The sequence below is a fragment of the Pieris napi genome, chromosome 7 (genome assembly GCF_905475465.1).
Source record: "Pieris napi chromosome 7, ilPieNapi1.2, whole genome shotgun sequence".
NCBI classification, from domain to species: Eukaryota; Metazoa; Arthropoda; class Insecta; order Lepidoptera; family Pieridae; genus Pieris; species Pieris napi.
The window spans coordinates 1,330,975-1,352,945 of NC_062240.1; the positions used below are offsets into that span (position 1 = coordinate 1,330,975).

At 34.5% G+C, this 21,971-nt stretch overlaps 2 protein-coding genes across 4 annotated transcripts in view; one reads left to right on the plus strand and one right to left on the minus strand.

The window, feature by feature from the left end:
• Positions 1–14,423, plus strand: part of LOC125051109 (gamma-aminobutyric acid type B receptor subunit 2) — an 81,736-nt gene extending 67,313 nt beyond the window's left edge. The window contains exons 9-18 of one of the 3 annotated variants that reach the window (XM_047651262.1): positions 831–1,064; positions 6,018–6,078; positions 6,622–6,850; positions 8,033–8,168; positions 8,822–8,910; positions 9,935–10,124; positions 10,988–11,306; positions 12,141–12,349; positions 12,993–13,045; positions 13,282–13,398. In XM_047651262.1, the coding sequence (XP_047507218.1) occupies positions 831–1,064; positions 6,018–6,078; positions 6,622–6,850; positions 8,033–8,168; positions 8,822–8,910; positions 9,935–10,124; positions 10,988–11,306; positions 12,141–12,349; positions 12,993–13,019 (1,494 nt within the window). In that variant the 3' untranslated portion in view covers positions 13,020–13,045; positions 13,282–13,398. Of the gene's footprint in view, positions 1–830; positions 1,065–6,017; positions 6,079–6,621; positions 6,851–8,032; positions 8,169–8,821; positions 8,911–9,934; positions 10,125–10,987; positions 11,307–12,140; positions 12,350–12,992; positions 13,053–13,281 lie in introns of all 3 variants that reach the window. The other 2 variants (XM_047651263.1, XM_047651261.1) reach the window with 2 other exon arrangements.
• A 3,877-nt stretch (positions 14,424–18,300) lies between these two features.
• LOC125051168 (probable ATP-dependent RNA helicase DDX28) lies at positions 18,301–21,219 on the minus strand. Its single transcript, XM_047651343.1, has 5 exons — positions 20,641–21,219; positions 20,193–20,464; positions 19,437–19,609; positions 18,858–19,134; positions 18,301–18,573 (listed from the first exon to the last, which is right to left on the minus strand). Exons 1-5 carry the CDS (start codon positions 21,146–21,148, stop codon positions 18,325–18,327), a joined length of 1,479 nt encoding a protein of 492 aa, XP_047507299.1. The 5' UTR covers positions 21,149–21,219; the 3' UTR covers positions 18,301–18,324.
• Between the last annotated feature and the right edge of the window lie 752 nt (positions 21,220–21,971).

The window sequence follows — 21,971 nt, forward strand, 5'->3', positions numbered from 1 at the left end:
CTTTTATGTTAAAATAAAAAGTTAGTGATTTCGCCTTTAGAGGACCGTCATCTCTCAAGGTGAAATTTATTAGACTCGAATTCACACAAAGTCAAGTCAAGAATAAAGCGGTTAGTGCAAAATTTAATTTATGACTCAGCTGTGAAACGTAAATTTGATGATTTTTAGAGCAATTGAAATCAGTTACAATAAAAAACCTTACTAAAAATGATTATTATTTAATAAAGGCGTGACATGTTAATGAACAGATTATAATATTTAAATATATAAAACAAAGTCGTGTTAGTTACACCACATATAACTCAAGATCGGCTGGACCGATGTTACTTATCTCTTTTTCGTTGGATTCTTCTCGCTCCGAATAGCAGAATAAGTAATAAAATATTAGATAAATTATCGAATAACAATAAATAAGTAAATTAATTTTACGAATGCAAACAGCATGTGCTATCCGTTGACAAAACTACGGATCATTTTACGTCGAATTCGTGTCTTCTTCAAGAAATTTCGATCTTGAGGTGAATGAGGAGATGCATAACCAGGCTTTGATCTTGATGGAAGACGTGTTACCTCATCAAAAAATGATGTATATCGGAAAGTGCGTGCATGTTAACATGCACGCAATATTGGCGCTAGAGAGAAGAGGCCTAATGTGCAAACTGACCTTCTTTCGCAATGGCAAGCATTAAAATATTTCTGTATTTGCAAATAAAGTTGTATTAATCCTAAATTAAGTATAACTAAAGTTAACACGATATTATTAGGCTGTTAGGCGGAACGAAGTTAGCCGGGCCAGCTAGCTTGTATATAAACAAATGAATACTTTTCAGACCAACGAAATGTTTCTACACGAAATGTCAGCTGCTGGAGTGGCAATTTCACCCTTTGCTCCTCATACATACGACGCAGTTTGGGCTATCGCACTTGCACTAAGCAGAGCAGAACAATTGTGGCGAAGTACAGATAATTCCACGACCAGCCTTGGACACTTCGACTACGACAGAAAGGATATGGCTGACGAGTTCCTTAATCAGCTCGGGAACTTGAGTTTTCTTGGCGTTTCGGTAAATATTATTTAAATATTAAAAATAAATCAGTGATGCTACAACCTTTTGTCTGGGCCCCAGATTTCTGTATCTGTTTCATGATCATTTGTTAATCTAATAGGCAAGTAGGTGATCAGCCTTCTGTGCCTGACGCACGCCCTCGACTTTTTGGGTCTAAGGCAAGCCGGTTTCCTCACGATGTTTTCCTTCACCGTTAATGTTGAATGCGTACAAAGAAAGAAAGTCCATTGGTGCACAGCCGGGAATCGAACCTACGACCTCAGGGTCGCACGCCAACACTGCTCAAATATAAAATGTATTCTTATATTTATTTTGTTTTAAAAATCTACCACGCATTCGTAGTCTAATCATCCATAACACAAGGTCTCCCCTAGTGTGGAAACTAGAATCAAATCATTTTTTTATTTTAACGTAACTTTATTAACATAAGATTTTACAGATATACTAGCTGACCCGGCAAACGTTGTTTTTCCATGTATATTATTTTTAGGAAACATTTTTTTAGTTCAATAAAAATAACTATCTACAATATTAAAAAATAGGGGTTGATCGTAGAGGGTTGTATGTATTTTTAATGCCACATAATAAAAAATAAAATAAAAACCATCCAACAAAACATAATTGGGGTGGACGCCCCTCATACGCACTTAGGCCTACAACGCACTAGCGGCTGGCCGCAATGCGGTGTGCCGCTGCGGCGGGCCGCGGTATATACGGTCCGCCGTAGCGGCCTGCCGTATTCCGGCTAACCGTCCCTATAGCGGTCTTATTGCGGTCTGCCGCAATCGTCACTCGTCAGTGCTTCTTGAAATATTACAAATTCAAATTTAATGACTTGGAATAAGTGACACATGTATCTTATGTTCCATAATAAACATATTTTATTTTTTTATTTTTTACTCCTTTAAAATAGGTTTACAATATTTTGTTTACATTTGTTAAATAATTATATGTGATGACGTAGGTAGGACGGCTAACCGCGCCGAGTGCGTGGAGGGGACGCGGCGCGCCGCATCATTCAACCGGTGCGGCTCGCCGCAGCTCCACATCAACCGGAGCGGTTGACGGTTGACCGCAAGTCAGTGCGTTGTTATCGTGCGGTTTCATATAATAATCGATGTGCGGCCCGCCGCAGCGGCACACCGCATTGCGGCCAGCCGCTAGTGCGTTGTAGGTCTTAGGGGTTTGAAAGATAATAGCCGATTCTCAGACTTACTGACTATGCATAAAAAGTTTCATAAGAATCGGTTGAGCCGTTTCGGAGGAGTATGGGAACTGCGACACGAGAATTTTATATATTAGATAAAATGCTCATGTACTACGCCGACTTATTGGCAACTTTAACACGTTCTCTTCTTACCAAAGTCATTCATCCGTGTTACTTGTTACTCCAGTAAGATTTTAAATAAACAAAACCTGGAGAAAATTACTTGTGAATCAGTAATTAGAAAATTAATTATTCGGACATCCAATTTTGTAGCTTTGGTTTTGTTCTTTATAATTATAATTTAATGTATTTTTGAGTTTGGCTGCAATAAAGTGAAAATAGTTAAATACAAAGATTAGTTTAATAATCGTGTAATAAAAATAGTCATTAAATATATAGGCATAATAATTACAATTTTTTTAACCTAACATAGTAATAATAAAAATGATTAATCTTAATAAAAAGAAAATTAAAACAAATTATTAAAAGTGTGGTACCTGTGGTAGTCTACCTTTAACGCTGGCAGCATTTCCTCGCTGTATTGCGATGCTTATTCATTGAGCCAGGAAAGCACCAGCTCTGGGGTCACCGGTACCATCTACCAGGCGCCAACATTAAACCCCACGGCCCAAGACTCTCAAAGGGAACAAAACCGAACTTGGAGGAATGATATTTGTGCCGTTTATTGTGAGAAACAGTTATTAGAATTAATTTCTAGAATCTTTATAAATTTGATCCTTGTGGCATAATGCTGTCAGTATTTCTTCACTGAAAAGATTTCATTACAATATGTATGCTGATCGAGAAAAGCATCCGCTCTGGGGATACTAGTACTATCATATTAATAACTTATTCTTTAAGTAATTTTCTTTACATTGAAGATAAAATATTCTTAATATGAAGAGAGTCAAGTTTGGTACCTAAATTTTTTTATATAAAGTACTTAGGTAACAAGACATATTCCACTTTTTTATTATACCACTTAGATATAATCGCTGTTTCCGATCTAATAATATAGGAGGTCTTGTGTAATATATTATTCACTCGACATACGTCTTCGATGTGGAAATCTCCTGAGAAATTCTTGAAAGCAGATCACATGCTATTTCTGCGGAAATATAATTCATAACTTCAACATACGACTTTCTTTATATTACGAGGTAACTCAAAGAAATTTATAGCTTACACGAAAAATATTATGTCGTATAATGTATATATGGGTCAAGTTTTGCAGATTATTTCCACTATTCCTGAAAAAAAAACAGCCTTGTGATTCTGTAACTCACTTTTCGAACAGCACAGCGGTTTTCGCAGCGGCGGTCGCGCTCAAATCAGTCGTGAAGCAGTCATTTTATGATTTGGCATTCTAATAAACAATAAACTACAAGCTCCCTCCTTATCAGAATGCCAAATCGTAAAATGACTGCTTCACGACTGATTTGAGCGCGACCGCCGCTGCGAAAACCGCTGTGCGAGTTCGAAAAGTGAGTTACAGAATCGCAAGGCAGGTTGTAAAAGGCAATATTTAGCGTAACATTTTCCTTTAAAATATTCTCCAGATCCAGCTTATTCACAAAATCGAATCTAATTGCACCGTTTTACTTACGTCCTCTTCTGAATCTTCTTATGGTGCAAATAATCAATTATAATGAGTAATAGTAGGTGATCAGCCTCCAGTGCCTGACACACGCCGTTGACTTTTTGGGTCTGAGACATCTCGGTTTCCTCACGATGTTTTCCTTCATCGTACGAGCAAATGTTAAATGCGCACATAGAGAGAAAGTCCATTGGTGCACAGCCGGGGATCGAACGTAAGACACATGTATGGTATGAGTAATGAGAGTCACACGTTGAAGCCACTAGGCGAACACTGCTCTTAATGTAGTAATACTAGTAGATGAGTTAATAAATAATGTACAAATATATGAATGCAAAAAACAAGCGGTTACTATGCAAAAGTAATAATTCAACTTTCGCACTGTACAAGATTGTCAACATTAATATGCTTCGCGCAAGTTTCCCGATTTCATTAGACGAAATGTCACGTAAACTGTATTTGCTTGAAGAAAATACCTCCTCACTGTTTGGATAGAATTAATTTCATCTTCAAACATTTCTTCGTTTAAAATTTATTTATTTATGCTTTCTTAAATAATATTCAAACTAATTGAATATTGACTTCACTTGAATTTTGCAGCATTGTGATCAACGTTGTTAATGTTTTTTTAATTGATTAAATAGTTAAATATATATACCAATAGCGCTACCACCTTTTAGGTCTGGGCTTCAGATTTCTGTTTCTGTTTTGGGTCTGGCACCGGTTTCCTCACGATATTTTTCTTCACTGTACAAGCGAGTGTTAAATACGCACATGGGCAGAAAGTTCATTTGTGCACAGGCTGGGATCGTACCTACGACCCCAGGGATGAGAGTGGCACGTTGAATTCACTAGACCAACACTGATCATACTAAATATTATAATAGCCTCCGAATATTGAAGCAACAGAAGACTTACTTCGATTGTGATCGTGAAACAAAAGACGGATTAAATCGCGAGTCTATGTTGGGCCAGAGATGGACAATGAAACGAAACCGGCCATATCTTCGCATTTTGTCACTCGCCTCGACATTAAAATAAAACAATTTAGTTGCCCTTTTTAACTTTCCTTTGAAATTATGTTTAAAGAACTTTATTTCTCATTACAAAAAGAATGTATTTTATTTACATGAGAAACTTAATATGTATATGGGTGTGCAATTGTTTAATCGGTTGCCGTCTAAGGTTCGTAACATTAGCATGATTGATCAGTTCAAAAGGGCATTAAAGACACACATCAGAATGGGCCCATTAGACTAAAATTGGGCTAGCTGATGGCGACGTGTATCTCGTTCGTATATACTTAATATTAAATTTCTCATGTAAATAAAAAATAATTTTTGTAATGAGAAATAAAGTTCTTTAAACATTATATACGAACGAGATACACGTCACCATCAGCCGTCCCAATTTAAGTCTACAAGGCACATTCTGATATATCTTTAATGCCCTTTTGAATTGGTTAAATGCTCTTATGAATTTTAGACGGTAATTGATTAAATAATTGCATACACTCATACATAATAGACTTCTTGAAATAATTTGTACGCGGCTTCGGCAAGATAAGCAAACGCGCTCGACGAATATTGCGTGTAGTGTTGTGTTTGATTTCTTTTAATGATAAGCTACTATGGAGAGAGTTATTTCTATTTTATTCATTAAGATACAGGTGCTATAACCTTATATTTGTTTAATCGTCATAATTTTGGTTTCTTGGTAGATTTTATTAGTAGGTGTTAAAAAATTGTATCTAAATACTGTTTTTATTAATTTATTTTGTAGTGTTTGTATGTTAGGAATTTTGTTGTTGCATGCTGTACCCCATATTTCAATTAGTTATATGAAATGGGGCTTGACTAAACAATTATAAATTAAATGACGTACAGATCGCGGAATGCATTTTGATATGGACCAAAATGTGCCTATAAGTGATTTTAGTTTGGTAATTATGTGATATATGAAAGTTCCACTTTAAATGTGTATCCATTCTAAGACCAGATATTTCTCCGATTTTTTGTTACTGATTTCAACGTCTTGAACATGTAGCGGTTGAAAGGAATGAGTTTATTTAAATTATGGTGAATGGTGACGTGAAAGATTGACAGGTGGGCGAAGAAACAAACATAATTTAGTGAATATTTTTCAGGGACCGGTTTCCTTCAATGGTGCAGATAGGATCGGAATGTCAGCGTTCTATCAAATTCAAGGTATGTATTTGACATAAACCTATGGACGATACGGATAGCATTTTAGTATAATACAACAAATAGTATATTTTAATGTTAATTTATCGAAAAAAATAATGTTCAATTAACTTCCTCTTTGTATTATTCAAAATAATGATAATTGAGTGATAATAAATTCAATTCCTTAAAGTACGCAATTTTGCATTTAGTCAAGTTAAAGTATCGTCTGTAAACCGACTTTACAGACAACCAATTTTTTTGACAGACAGATCACTTATCACTAAGCCGCGTTTCTAAAACATACCCTAAGCGGAGTCCAAAAAAAGTTCAGCTTATTTACTTCCATTGACCAGAGTTAAAATAGCAAAAATAGTGTCAAATTTAAAAGTCAAAGTGTTTAAAGGAGTAAAACCTGTATAATTTTGACCTGACTTTGTTTTTTTTTAATAAACCTAATTAATAACATTAAAGAATGTAATTATTTTTAAAACTTATTTTTTTTACCAAAAGCCTTATGGTTACTTTAGGTAGTAAATTAATTAAAAATAATTTTAAAAACATCAGGAGGTCGCCCGAAAACTGTAGCTCTCTACACTCACGGAAAACAAATGATCTGCCCAGAGTGTGCCAAACCTCGTTGGGCGGGCGGGATTCCTGCAGCTAGACGCGTTATGGTCCTTCGAGTGGACTCAGTTTGGGCACCTGCGAGACTCGCCGTTACCGCCTTGTCGGCAGCTGGAGTTGCTTTAGCATTGGGATTTCTAGCTTTTAACTTACACTATAGTAAACGAAGGTATGTTAATATCAATACTATTTTTTTTTTATAATAATACTAGCTGACCCGGCAAGCGTTGTTTTGCCGTGTATATTATGTCTAGGAAAAAAAAAATTAGTTCAATAAAAATAACTGTGGTTGGTGGACTCATTGTCCGCACTTAGACTCATAATTGTTCCGTTGTGCATTAAATAAAAATAACTATCTACTATAATAAAAAATAGGGGTTGATCGTAGAGGGGTGAAAATTAAGGTTTGTATGTATTATTGTTTGTTGTATCAGAAAAAAATAATGTTTGGGGTAGACACCCCTTATCACTTAGGGGTTCGAAAATAAATAGTAGCCGATTCTCAGAATTACTAAATATGCATAAAACATTTCATAAGAATCGGTCGAGCCGTTTCGGAGAAGTATGTGAAAATGTGTATAGAGATATGTATGTATATTATTATAAAAAACTACCAAACTCGGCGAACTCCGTTTCGCCACCAGATGGCTTCGTTTTTAGTAACATTTCGTTTGGTGATCCCACTTTTCTGTTGAAATTTTTCCTTGCTATAAACCTCACGGAGCCCGAGACCTTTCCAACGAATGCAAAACCGTGGAAATCGGTTCGTGCGTTCTGGAGTTATAGCGTCAGTAAGGAAAACCCGACTTATTTTTATATAGTAGATGTATGTATGTATTTTAAATCATATATGTTTTGTTATTAATATTAATTAATTATTAGATATTGACCTTTTTATTTATTCTAGTGCGCTTAGGACAAATGCTGCAAAGAATTAGAATGAAACATGTAGTCTACTATAAAACTAATCAAAATTATTATTAAACGATTTTGCAGGTTGAGAACATGTGACAGTGTTACCTGATTAGATTATTTATTATTATTAAGTTTTTAATAATCAGTTATGACAAGCACATGCAAAGCGCGAAGTATGAAACGTTTTATAATAAAGTCGAAAGGACATTTAGTTTATATAAAGTAAATGTCCAGTAAGCACGATAAGCCAAAATTATAAAAAAAAAATTAACCCATAAAAAAATCTAAGAAACATTAGTTGTATTCTTACGATAATCGTAATTATAATAATTAGGACGCAATGAATAGTCGAAAGTTTCACACCATAGATTGTTCTTGAAACTATTTTCCATTTAATGTTCTCCTATTATACCTTTGACATAATTACTACCCACAGATCCATAAAGCTGTCATCTCCGCGTTTAAACAATATGACTCTGATTGGATGTGTGCTGGTATATACTGCGGTAGCACTCCTTGGTGTGGATAATGCCATCCTGCCTTCTTATATACCATTCACAGCTATGTGTACTGTAAGTATAACAATATATCATAGAAAAACTCAGTTTCCTATGGTGTATACAGAACCTGGAATAAAATGTAGTGCCCATGGGTAGTCTCCTAGTAGAATAGTGTTCATTAGAGTGTTTTTATTTGAGTCAAACGACTAAATGTTTGGAATTTAAAATTTTGCGCACTTAATGCACGATATATGTGACGGAAGTGCGTTTAGTAACTGAGACGAAAATTTCCTACAGCCAATATAATTAACATTTCGGCACCTCAATAGGTTAGTTTTGTAAGCTGATTATAAAAACAATTACACTTAAGTATGTTGCTGATGTCTAAATATGAAAATATTTATTCGTAATAGAGAATAGCTGAAATAGAAGAATGAATTAATAGATGGGTTTTGTATCAACTAATTTTTACACTAGGTATATAGAGATTTTCGTTACAACGAATGGCGTTATACAGAGGTTACAAATTATTGAGTGCTAATTTTTTTAACATGAAATAAATTATACCTCCCTAACTTAGTAGTGACATGGCGTGTAATCTGATACTCCTAGGTTCGATTCCAGTTAAAACAAGTTGGGTTGTTACAGGACTATAAACAATGACATATATATTTGCATAATTTAATTTTGTTTTATTTGTCTACTGATATATCAATTAATTGCAGAGTAGAGTATACATACTGTCAGCTGGATTCTCCCTTGCATTTGGGTCAATGTTCGCAAAAACATACAGGGTTCATAGGATTTTTATAAGGTATAGTATTAGTATAGATGAACTTAGTTATTACTATATTTTAATGTAGTAATTATAGATACGTTTTAAGATAATTGTATAAGTACGATTAAAAAGAGTGGCGGAGAGTTTACTGCCAGTTCTTCTCTTCCGTTCTACGCCCTTGATTACCTTGAGAACTGGCAGTAAATGTAAAATTAGAAGCATTTAATTTATATTTCTTTTTTGACGTTCATAAGTGGACATTATGTTACCTATATGAATATATGATTTTGACTTTCGAAGAGTATTTTTTGGTGTATGTCTCCTTCGACGTACCAGTATACCGTATAAGTGTACATTTTGTAACCTAAATGAATAAATGATTTTAGAATTTTGAGTTTTAAACTACTTTTAACTCAATTTTCCGAAAATGACAGAAAAAATATAATTCGACCTACTAGAGACTGATTACCGATTTTTTTATTTATACGTTTTAAAACATGCACACATACACATCAATTATATTAGAACAAAAGCAATCTATCAAAGAAAAAAATTAAACAAATTGTTTAATAAAATCTATTTCTATAGTATATGGACGGCAAATAGGAAATATTTCTTTCCTCGCGTGCCTTTTTTTTTGTTTGTGAAAGGGAAAAATGGCATTCCATTACGAAACACATTTGAAGGGAGTTTCAAGGCATACATTTTACTTATAATATAAAGAAACTATTCATACGTCTTACAATGTAATAGGTATCACTTATCAAAATAATTTTAAAGATAACTACTAACCATTGTTCTTGTAATTATATTTTTATAATCGGAAATAAAAGCCTTTATAAATTTATTTACTACCGTGATTTTACACATTTTCTGTAAAAAAACTCGATCAAATGCAAATGGATACATTTAATTTATTCAGTTACCGATGTTCATTTATAGTAGGAAATTAAAGTCATTTTAAATTAATTTATTGCTGTTAGAAAATGTGTAAATTTTCTGTACTGTAAACTTAATTAAAGACCCTTTTTTCCAATCCAATTAATTTAATTTATTTTAGTAACCGAAGTGGAGTTTGCAAGACAAAGCTTCTCCAAGACACACCACTAATATCATTAGTTTGCGCTCTGCTGGTGATTGATGGTCTACTTGTCACTTTGTGGGCGACTCTTGATCCTATGGAGAGGCATCTCAAGAACCTGACAGCGGAAATCAGTGCCACAGATAGAAGTGTTGTTTATCAACCGCAGGTATTATTTGTAATCTAAAGCTACGTTCCTAATCAATAGCAGTATTTAATTGTTCAAAGACAGCTTCGTTTCTTCACTCGTAGGATGAATAGGAATCTATAATATTTTGGAAATTAACTGGTATAATGTCAATTTTTTTTTGCGAAAACACCTAATAAAACTACTTTCATGTTTGATAATTCTGTTGTAAATGTGTAAAAAATTTCTATATGACGAAAATAAATACAACATTGGTGTCCAAGTAAAATAAAAAAGAGTAGCGGAGAGTTTATTGCCAGTTCCTCTCTTCCTTTCTACGCCCTTAAATTGAGAATTGGCAGTAAATGTAAAATTAGAAGCATTTCATATATAGATTTTTTTTTGACGTTCATAAGTGTTCATTGTGTTACCTATATGAATAAATGATTTTGACTTTTGACTCTTGAAATAATAGTTTGTTTTTGAAGTTATACTTCTTTAGGCGCGTTATGAAAAATTTATGAGAGTGAAATTTTACGATGCGCGCGCACCGTGACACAAAATTAACAGAATGATGTTGCCCACGGAAGATGCTACAGCATTGGACATAATTTAAAAACAACATTCGAATAATAATAGAATTTATGTTGCACTTAATGTAAGAGAATAATAATAAACATTTATTTATTTAATTTTTCAAATGTAAACTGAACTTTATTGACAATAATGACTCCTTTTCCAGTCTTTGATTATTTAATTGTAATTAATTATTTGCATGCAATCAAAACCTATTTTTAATAATGCCAAAGAAGTATAACTTCTTACGCGCGTACATAAAGTACACGCACCCTTTTTTTTGTAACATGCTTACTTTCATAAAATAAAAGATGTTCTTTCATATTCAGATAGAAATCTGCAAGTCACACAACACCACCGGATGGCTCTGCGTCTTGTATGCGTACAAGGGTCTCCTCCTCTTGGTAGCTGTGTACATGGCGTGGGAAACACGGCATGTGAAAATAACAGCACTCAATGATTCGAAATACATAGGCATCAGTGTATATTCTGTAGTCATAACCAGTACCAGTATAGTCGTTATTGGTACTATTATCTCTGAGAGAGCTACCCTAGCTTACATTACTATAACCAGCTTGATTCTTATCGCTACAACATCTACGTTGTGCCTTTTGTTCCTGCCGAAGATTATTGCTATTAGAAAGAAAGGTAACTTTAAGGTTTAAGAATATTATTTAGAACTTTATTTCTCATAAGAATTGCATACGTAATTCACTTATTGAGTAACAATATGTAACACTAAGGCAGTTTTTGCCTCGCACCACCACTAAGTGGAACCAGCTGCCCACTGAAGTATTTCCGAACCAATTCGACTTAGAGTCCTTCAAGAAAAGAGCGTACCAATTCTTAAAAGGCAACGCACTTGCGAGCCCTCTTGCATTGAGCGTGTCCCCATGGTCCCCCACTTAACATCAGATGAGCCTCCTGACCGTTTTCCTCCTGTTCTATAAAAAAAACTAAGATTAATTATTAGAGCTCACAGATGTACGTATATATAATAACAAAACAAAACAGCAACAAAAATGTGGATACACAGATAATAAACAGAAAGGTTACTTTTGCAATTAATATAAAATTTATTTTAAAGATTCATCTTCCGCTTTCAAGCGGTTTAAAAACACGGAGCGTGTGAATTTAATAAAAAAATCCTGTATCCGATTATCGGTAGTTTAGTCAAGAACACAGTATTGTAACTAATGGATAAAAAGACTTATCTTGTACCTTATTTGGTATTCGTAAGTCCTTATAAGGTACTGAGTATAGTAATAAAATTATGCTCTTCAGGACACGACTATTTAATATGAGTGTTGGTACAATACTGATTTATATTAACAATGATGCATTTATATTAATTATGTAGGCACAATCTACGCATTATATTTTATGGAAAGTTTAGAGTTGGTGATCGTGATTGTTCTAAAAATGTATGAACGTGTTCTAATTGTATTAAAACGATATCGTTTCATAATTGTGTTATTTCAGCTGAAGAAGATCCAGTAATCCAAAGTTTAGGATTACGACTCGAATGTAAAACGAGAAGATTTGTGACGGACGAAACACAGGAGTTACATTTCCGAATAGAGATACAAAATAAAGTTTATAAGCGGGAAGTGGCAGCGTTAGATAAAGAGATAGCTAAGCTGGAGAGGCTGCTAGCAGAACCTTTGGAGTCTAGCAGTCTCCATAAACGAGTAAGTTGTTCTTTGAACTACAGAACCTTTTTAAAAGCTTTAAATATTGGCGGGTAGTTTATTATTCATTTATAACACTATTCTACATTGTAACACTGTGTAATCACCAATATAAATTTCAGTAGTATCTAACTGTTTACTGTTCTAAAATTCATGTAATTGGAGAACTTTTTAACCTCAGAACACGCCACAAAGACATCGCTAGCAGTCCAAAATTTCAGACTAGTTTAAAACATTGTACGGCGGTATTTTATTTGCGCTTATATTCTTATATACAGCCGTGCGATTCTGTTAATCCGTGAGTTAACCTGGCACTAACAACGCTCCCTTCGTCACCCATGACATTTTTGGAATCTCATGGTATTAGCTGTTAAGCAATTTCACATTACGTCTTGACAAGCGGAGGGAGCTTGTAGTTTAGTGTTTATCAAAATGCCAAATCGTAAAATGACAGCTTCACGACTGATTTGAGCGCGACCGCCGTTGCGAAAACCTCAACGAGTATCAGAGTTCGAAAAGTGAGTTACAGAATCGCAAGGCTGATGTTTGTGATTCGTCATTGCTAACGAATAATGTTATCATATTTATTGTTTTATATATCGCTTACGGGCTTAAAAATAAACTGTAATCTTTTTTTCAATAGGAACTTCCTTATGAACAAAGACACTAACATAATGGACTTGGACATTAACTTAAGTATACAGTGTGTGGTTTTCGTAGTTATTTAGATTTAGATCTGTTTAAGATTAGATTTCGTCAAGAAACCCCTGATACATTATATTTACATTAGCTATTGTGCACAATTTAATATAAATAGGTAACTATCATATTACACCAAATTCTTCTCGCACATTCAGTTTGTGTAAGATACACAATTATATAAGAAAATCAAAACTTTAATGTGATTTCAAACAATTTAATTAACATTCCAGAGCGAATTAAACACCGTAGAAGAAGAGAGCCACAAAGACAAACGTACGCCAAGCATCAGTGGAGGTCTACCGATGTTGCTGCTCTCTGTTTTACCTCCTGTCATTCCTCGAGCGAGCTGGCCTTCGGCTGAAGCTTACAGAGGAAGAAACTCCGTCAGTTTCAGCTCACAACCAAAACTATTCTACAGAAAATCCCAACAAATGGATCTTTACAACATTTGCTTCAAACGCGAGGAAAACCACGGCCTCCTAAAAAGATTAAAAAGCTTCTTCGGTAGCCGACCAAGCAGCAGAAAAGCCTCCACCATGTCCATAGCAGATCCAACAGGACAAAGCATAGCTGCAGCTTTAAAAATGCATGTTGGAATGATCGCTGGCCTCGTCCCAGGGAACAGAAAACACTCAATAGTTCATTCGTGCAATACTCTCAATGTACCAAGTCTAGAAATGAGATTACGCAGAGAATCATACGCTAGGAGTGGACCAATCATTAGAGTCACAGATGATGAACCGTCTTGCTCATATTCTCAGAGAAATAAATACGTAGCAGAGCCGGAAACACGCGTTAATTTCGTTCTGCCTACAACGCATAATCCAACACAAAATTCGTTGGAAAAAATCAAAGGATCACCACGATTTCCACACAGAATATCAGCATCTGCTTCTAGTATGTCCACTCTAGATACTAGACGTAAAACAAGTGCTGATAGTGTATTTAACATGTCGAATGAACTATTTGATGAGAATAGACGACATAGTCATCAGAATGTTATAAGAAATAGTCAAGAAAGGAATTTGGACAGCCGCTGGAGGTCCACAGAAGACGCTCGTCCGGGACCCTCAACAAAGAAATGATAGATATGCCAAATTTTCCTCCGGAACACAATGTACCTGCTTTGACTAAATTTTTTTTTTAATAATTTCAGATATGAGTTTTACATATTTTTGATTGATCATTAATCTCTAGCCAGCAGGGCTACACTGTAAAATCTAATCTTTGATAAAAATTGACTTAATATTTAACTAGAATAGCCTGACAGATGCCAATAATTATGACATCGCTAAGGGGGCGTCCATAAATTACGTGAGGTGTTTAAGGAGTGGAGGGGGTCGAGTCAAATCTCATTTAATCTTACGTTGGAGAGAGGCAAATATCACGCAAAAAATTATGAAAACGGTTGACCCTAAAGGCCATCTCATCTCATCATGATTTTACTGAAAATCATATGGACAATGGACATATTGGTTCCAATAGTCTCTCTTGAGACCGCGCATGATTCTCCATGGACTCAATTAGAGTAGATATTCTTTTTTTAATCACAGTAGTTACGATTTAAGTATTCTATTGTTAAATTTTTATTACACTTATAATTAAACTCTCAGCAATATTGAATACAAGTCTTCTAAAATGGTGTCAAAACCATCAAGATTTAATAAAAATGGAAAAACTAGCCACTTGTCATGATAAAAAAGATTTCGTTTCGTTTTGGAAAGAAACAAAGAGGCTGACGCCGATGCCGGGACTCCCAGTCAGCGTCGGAGGGTTAAGTGACTCGAAAGAAATTGCTGATTTTTTCCGAGACAACTTCTATATATCATCCTCGCTGAGACCGTCGCGAAACGAACTCAGTGCTATACCCATTGGTGATAGGGTTAATACTCAATTTAGCGCCAAACATGTAAGAAGCGTTATAAGTTCTATGTCAAGAGGAAAGTCCCCTGGTCATGATGGGTTAAGCATCGAGCATATACAGTACGCTGGTTCTCATATATATAGGTTATTAGCCATGCTATACTCGTTGTGTATAAGTCATTCATATCTACCATATGATCTTATGCGAACATTAGTTATACCGGTTGTAAAAAACAAGACAGGAGATTGGGCGGATGGTTCAAACTACAGGCCTATATCGCTGGCGACTATTATGGCTAGGGTGTTGGACGGTTTGCTTAATACTCAGTTAAATAAATATATACATTTGCACGATAACCAGTTTGGGTTTCGACCCAAGCTGTCTACAGATGGTGCTATACTGAGTCTTAAGCACACCGTTTCATACTATCTGCGTCGGAGGACGGCGGTGTATGCCTGTTTCCTTGATCTTTCCAAGGCATTTGACTTGGTTTGCTACGATCTACTTTGGAAGAAGCTAGAGGATATAAGTGTTCCTCAAGAACTTCTTAACTTATTTAAGTTTTGGTATGGTAACCAAATCAATAATGTTAAATGGATGGGTGCCTTGTCTAAGCCCTATACGATGCAGTGTGGCGTAAGACAAGGTGGACTGAGCTCTCCATCTCTCTTTAATTTATATATAAACGCTTTGATTGAGACGCTTAGCAGCGAGCGTGTCGGCTGTCACGTGGACGGTGTGTGCGTTAACAATATCAGCTACGCAGACGATATGGTGCTGCTGAGTGCGTCGGTCTGCGGGATTAGACGTCTCCTTAAGCTCTGTGAGGTATATGCGGCTAGTCATGGTTTGAAATATAATGTAAATAAAAGTGAAGTCATGGTCTTTGGGGCCGGTTGGAAGGGTGTGTCCAGTATACCCCCCATGTCGCTATATGGGGTCCCTTTAAAAATTGTAAAAACATTTAAATATCTTGGACACATATTGACACCCGACCTCAGGGACGATGCTGATATAGATAGGGAACGGAGAGCGTTGTGTGTCAGGGCGAACATGATCGCCCGCAGGTTTGCACGATGCTCAATTGATGTGAAAGTAACCTTGTTTAGAGCATTCTGCACATCATTCTATACGAGCGCCTTATGGTCGAAATATACTCGATTGTCATACAACGCTTTCCGTATCCAATATAATAATGCGTTCAGGGTGCTGTTGCGGCTGCCTCGATTCTGCAGCGCATCGGGGATGTTTGCTGAGGCGCGGGTGGATTGTTTTTACGCCACCATACGCAAGAGATGTGCATCCTTGGTGCGCAGGGTGAGAGCTAGCGGTAACGGTATCCTCCGCATTATCGCTGACCGAGTCGATTGCCCATACATGAATCACTGTTCCTCTATTTCATGCGGAATTATTCCGGTATGAATTAATGTAAACATACTAACACGTAGATTTAAGATATTAAGCTGTAATTTTACTAACATTGTTATGGAACCTTGTTTTCTGAATTAAACAATTAAATTAAATTAACTAGTCGTAAATAAAAGCACGAAGAAATATTTTTTTTGTTCTTTTTACAATAACAATCCAACGCGTTTTCGTAAGAAACCCACATTTTTTAAAATCTCACGTGAGATTGGGGGTGGGGGAGGGGGTTGAATAAAATCTCACGACATCTCACCAGGGCGGAGGGAGGGTAAGAAAATTTAAAAAAACTCACGTTATTTATGGACGCCCCCTAATATATCAGATGTTTGTCAAAATAATGTCGAAAACTTGGCATAAAGTAGTACAAAAACTTAATAGGGAGGTGCAGGTAAAATAATTTAATGTTTTCAAAGTATCACAGTATTAAACAGGGACCTCTTTTATTAACCCCGTAAGATTCATTCATACGGAGCAATATTCTATAGTCATTAAGTTTTTAATAGGTACTATATGTACGACAGTATTACGTAGTGTTTTTATAATAGGCCTAAATATTTTAGAAAAATATTGATTGTACTTAATTGTATTTGTATTAAAATAAGAAACTAAAAATTAAGGACAAAACACCAATGAGTAGAAAATCTTAAATATAATACCTATGTCTATATAGATTAGGACCCTTTAGGCATATAAAGAAAATATTTATTTTTAAATTTCTTTTGAATAACAAATCGCAATGCTGTTTGCATTTCAGTCTGCCCTTAGTGTTGCGGTATTTTATATACTAAAACAATTGTTATAACTCGTCTCTTTGCAAATGAATCAACGTGATAAAACATACTGAACGTCTGTTAATAAGACGGTTAACCTTATTTAAAAAAATATGAATAACTTCGATTTTTCCAAACCTGTGCAACAGTAGATCTTCTAGAATATGTGATAGATAATGTGTATGGATCGTGTGTATTTCAAGCAATACTATTATAATAACTAGATACATTGTATAGTTCTCGGTTAATAAGTTGGTAAGTCGTTATATGCGAGAATTGCAACCCAAAGCTTGCCAAGTAACGTGCCGAGACATACCTATATTTATATTGTAAAGTGTATTTTACTATTAGCGTCTTATAGTGTTCAAATTTACAAATCAGCAGTGAATATAATGTAATAAATATTTTAATAAACTATTGTCTTGTAATATTTTGAGGTGTGAATAAAAAAAACTACTTAGAAATTGTTGTTTCTATTTCAAATATTTATAATTTACACATCACTTCATTACAATTGTTGCCATTAAAAATAAAAAGCGTTTAAATTTAAGCTTTTATTAAAATAACCTACTACTAGAAAATTATCATATTTTCTTAGTTAACTTTATTACTTTGGTTTCAGTTTTAATTTTTGTTCTTTGTATCTGCTGGCCTTACCTTGGAGACTGCTTATTATTCCACTCATTGTTTGAGACCCTATTCTTGATTTTTGATATACTTTATTTATTTCGATAGGTACTTTATTTCACCTTTGATTACCTACTTAATAAATAGACCAGTGCAGATAGCCTTTAAAAATAATAAAAAGTGAAAAAAATTACAGTAGGATGAAACCCATTAGAAAAGCAGGGGAATATGATCAAAATGAAAGGAAAAATAAATTACGGTCGATCTGAGGTCGGGAAGGGGCAGGGGGGAGTTTTAAGGGTAAAAAACGGTTTATCTCGATTTCCGGCAAAATTCAGAAATCAAGATAAACCGTTTTTTACCCTTAAAACCCCCCCCCCCCCCCTTCCCCTTCCCGACCGTAATTTATTTTTCCTTTCATTTTGATTATATTCCCCTGCTTTTCTAATGGGTTTCATCCTACTGTAATTTTTTTTGGTTTCAAAAATTATCGGCACTGGTCTAAAAATTATCAAGAGAAATAACCCATCTCTCCATTACGAAGACACTATTAAAACCACATCTACACTCTAATAATTTATTTATACCTATGCAACTCCGCTCATTTTCATTATTCTATTAGTAATTTGCCTTTTAATATTTGCATTGACATTTGGCAATTCATTGTTTCTTCTAACTGCTTCTTCAATCTTTTGAACTAGTTGAACTTCCCTTGGCCACGCTACAAAGTTAGTCACAGAAGAATCTTGGGGTGACCCGAGTCGTCCAGTCCGGCCACAGCGATGGATGTAATCAGATGTGTAGAGAGGGAAGTCGTAATTTATTATATGACTAACCTATGGAGAAAAAATATCATTTATTCATTTCAAGTTTGCATTTGCATTGAGATCTCAAGTCTTTGAACCTCTTTCAATCCAAAGCACTCTAAATATAAGAATTGCATCTTATATGGCATATACAGGGTGGCCAAAAAGTCGTGGATCAAACGCAAATAGGGGATAGATGAGGTCATCAGCTGCAAAAAATTGTTCTACGGGAGGTCTCTCTAATTATAAAAAAGATATAAAAACCAATCTTATGTCAATAAGGAAAAGGAATGCAATAGCAACACAGTACTCACCCCTGTAGTATCTAACCCACGTGAAGCTACGTCGGTACTTGATATGACCTGAACTTTTCCACTTTTGAACAAATCCATATTTCCAGCTTTGAGTGGAACAGCCATCTTTCCATTAATATTTAAGCATTTTATGCCATTCTCATTTAGAAACATTGAGACAAAATCGCAAGTAGAAGTCTTATTTGAGAATACCATTACTTGACGTTTTAAATTTAAGTCTGCTTGAACAAGCTTCAACAACTCTCCTGGCTTTTGGGCTTTGCCAAGGCGAAGAAATCTGTAATGAGTATTATTTTTTAGATTATTTAAATGAACCAATTTGGCTATTACATAAATTATCACAATAAACTTAATTTCACAGAGAAATAAGTATTTGCAAGCAATTGTAATTTTTTAAGAATTTGGAAAGTTTTATATTTCTTACAATTTTTTTTTTATTGAAATATGTAGTACCGAAGAGGACTAATTGTATGATTGTTTTGGACAAAGATTTTAGTTTGCAAAATTACATCACATTTAGAGAGAAAAATCCTTTAATCTAAATCCTTAAAAACTAAACAATCTTGAAACAAAATTTACTTATGAGGGATGTGGGGTAATATCCTGTGAATTTTGTCTGTGGCAACTGTTCGTAACGATTGGGGATCCATGAATGCGCTAACTGATTCAGGTAACTCATGGGGTAATGTTGCACTCACTAGGGTAATCTGACATCCTTCTGGTGGAGCTTTCATTTCGCATTTGAAATGAATCTGTAATACATTACATGTTTTTTTTAAATTGAAACAAGTATCGAACGCCTGGGGAATTCAAATTAATATATAGGTATGGTTTCCTCCTAAATTAAATTTCAATTATTCACTTAACAACACTTAAACATCTATGCAAAGGTTAATTCAACAAAATATTAATAATGATACTTATGATGTCCAAAAACCAAAACATTCATAGTAAAAATATCAATGCCAAAGCTAGTCAATACAAATAGTTTGAAAAGGTTCAAATCTATTTATGAGAATACAATAGTAAATAAAAAAGCAAAAATGCGTAGTGAGGCACTTGGCTTGGCAATTGTATAATAGCAGCTAGAAAACTGACTTAGTTTACTTTTATGACAATTGTTTGTATTTACAATTAAATAAATTAATAAAATGAAAAAGAGTCCATGAGAGTAAAAATGTAATGGGAGAAACTATCTAATAAATTGGTATTGGTTATTTTCCAATACAGAAACTGGTAATATATAAGACTGGGAAGTTTAATGGAATTTTTAGTTTACTCAAAATGCCACTGAAGATAACTAAACCCTTCTACATTATGAAATAATATACTTACTCTAAACTTCTTCATTAAAGCAACCAATTTTTCTATAAAAGAGTCATCAAGCAATGTGTCTGCTTCATCTAATACAACATGGTGTACATTATGTATTTTGATAATTCCAGTTGTAACTAGTTTGCTAAATGCTCCCAATGATGCAATCATAAGATCAGTATATTCAATTGGTGGGTCTATTATTTTTTTCTTTGTCTTACCACCAACTAGTGTGGAGACGTTAATGTTTAAATGCTCTGAGATATTTTGAGCTATTTCACCTAGTTGAGTAGCTGTAATTTTATTGAATATTAAATTCAAAAACTGTGAAAATGACAGATTATATTGGTTTCACTATGAATGTTGTTCGCTCATCATTTACCTCTTATTGATGATTATTTCTATTCATTCATCCAGATTTGATGAACGAAAACAGTGGTTACAACTTAATATTAAAAAAATATTTTACCTAATTCTCTACTGGGTGTAATAACAACAGCTAAAGGACTGTTAAATTCCTCTGCAATATGTGGTTTCCAAGATGCTATTTGTTGTAATATCGGTAATAAATATGCCAATGTTTTTCCACATCCTGTTTCAGCTGTAATTGCAGTATTAAAACCTTGCATGATAGGCGAAAAAGATCTCGCTTGAATTGCAGTCGGCAAAGTATATCCTTGCTGCGATACGACATCGATCAACTCCTCGGATAATCCAATTTCCTCAAAGCTCTTTTTGTAAACAGATGTCTCCGTTTTTTTAGTCTCTCCGTATATTGTGAAGTAGTCATTCTTGGATTTGGGATGTAACCAACCTTGAGATGCAAGCTTTATAACCTCAAACTTTCCGTACGTTTGTCCATCAAAATGATTGTATTCTGGCCGTTTGCATGAAATAATTGGAACTTTTTTCTTAGCTCGTTGGACACAGTAATATCGGCAATACGATATGTTAAGAAGATTCCGGATTTTCGACATTTAATAGTAATTAAAGTTTTAACTACTTGTTCCCAAAAACAAATATTACTGAAATACTAAAAAGTAAAAATAAGAGGAAAGCCTGACTGTCACTTGTCAAATCGCTTAATCTGTCAGCTGTATCTGTCAAGACCAAATACAACTACCACAATAAGGCCGTTTCTCCACTGCTCCGGTCCGGCAAACGTTAATTACCGATCCGATTTAGAAACTCATAACAGTACTTACGTACTTCTCCACTACTCTGGCATCCGGTTTTTAACGATCCGATAACTTGCTAGATCGGAACACGGTGTTTTATCGGTCCAAGTATATCCGAGTATCCAAGAGGTTATAAATTATTATTCACAGGTTTATTTATAGTTTGTTTAATATTTTGAAAGAATCTGGATAACCTGGACCAAACCAAATTATGTTGCTATTTATTTATATTTTTATACCATAGTATTAGTGAACTATTTATTAAGTAGACTATACTATACTATTTTAAGATAGACAATATAAAAAAAGTAATAAACTTGTCAGCGCAATAAAATATTCAGAATATAGAATGTTTTATTAATAAAATAAAGTATATGGGTTTTAGTTAATATAGGTGTTGCATGATAAATATACAAGTATCGATTATTGTCGGATCGGATATAGTGGAGAAGCGCAATCCGGCCTTCCGATATTTTTCTCATGACTCATTCCGGTATCCGACATCCGATTTTACATGGAGGAAATGTTCATAGAGTTTTTCACTGAGCCAGCTCCTTAATTCATTCTTGAAAACTACTTAACGTCCTTTATCTAGGTATTTTTTCTACAACTGGAAAAAAAA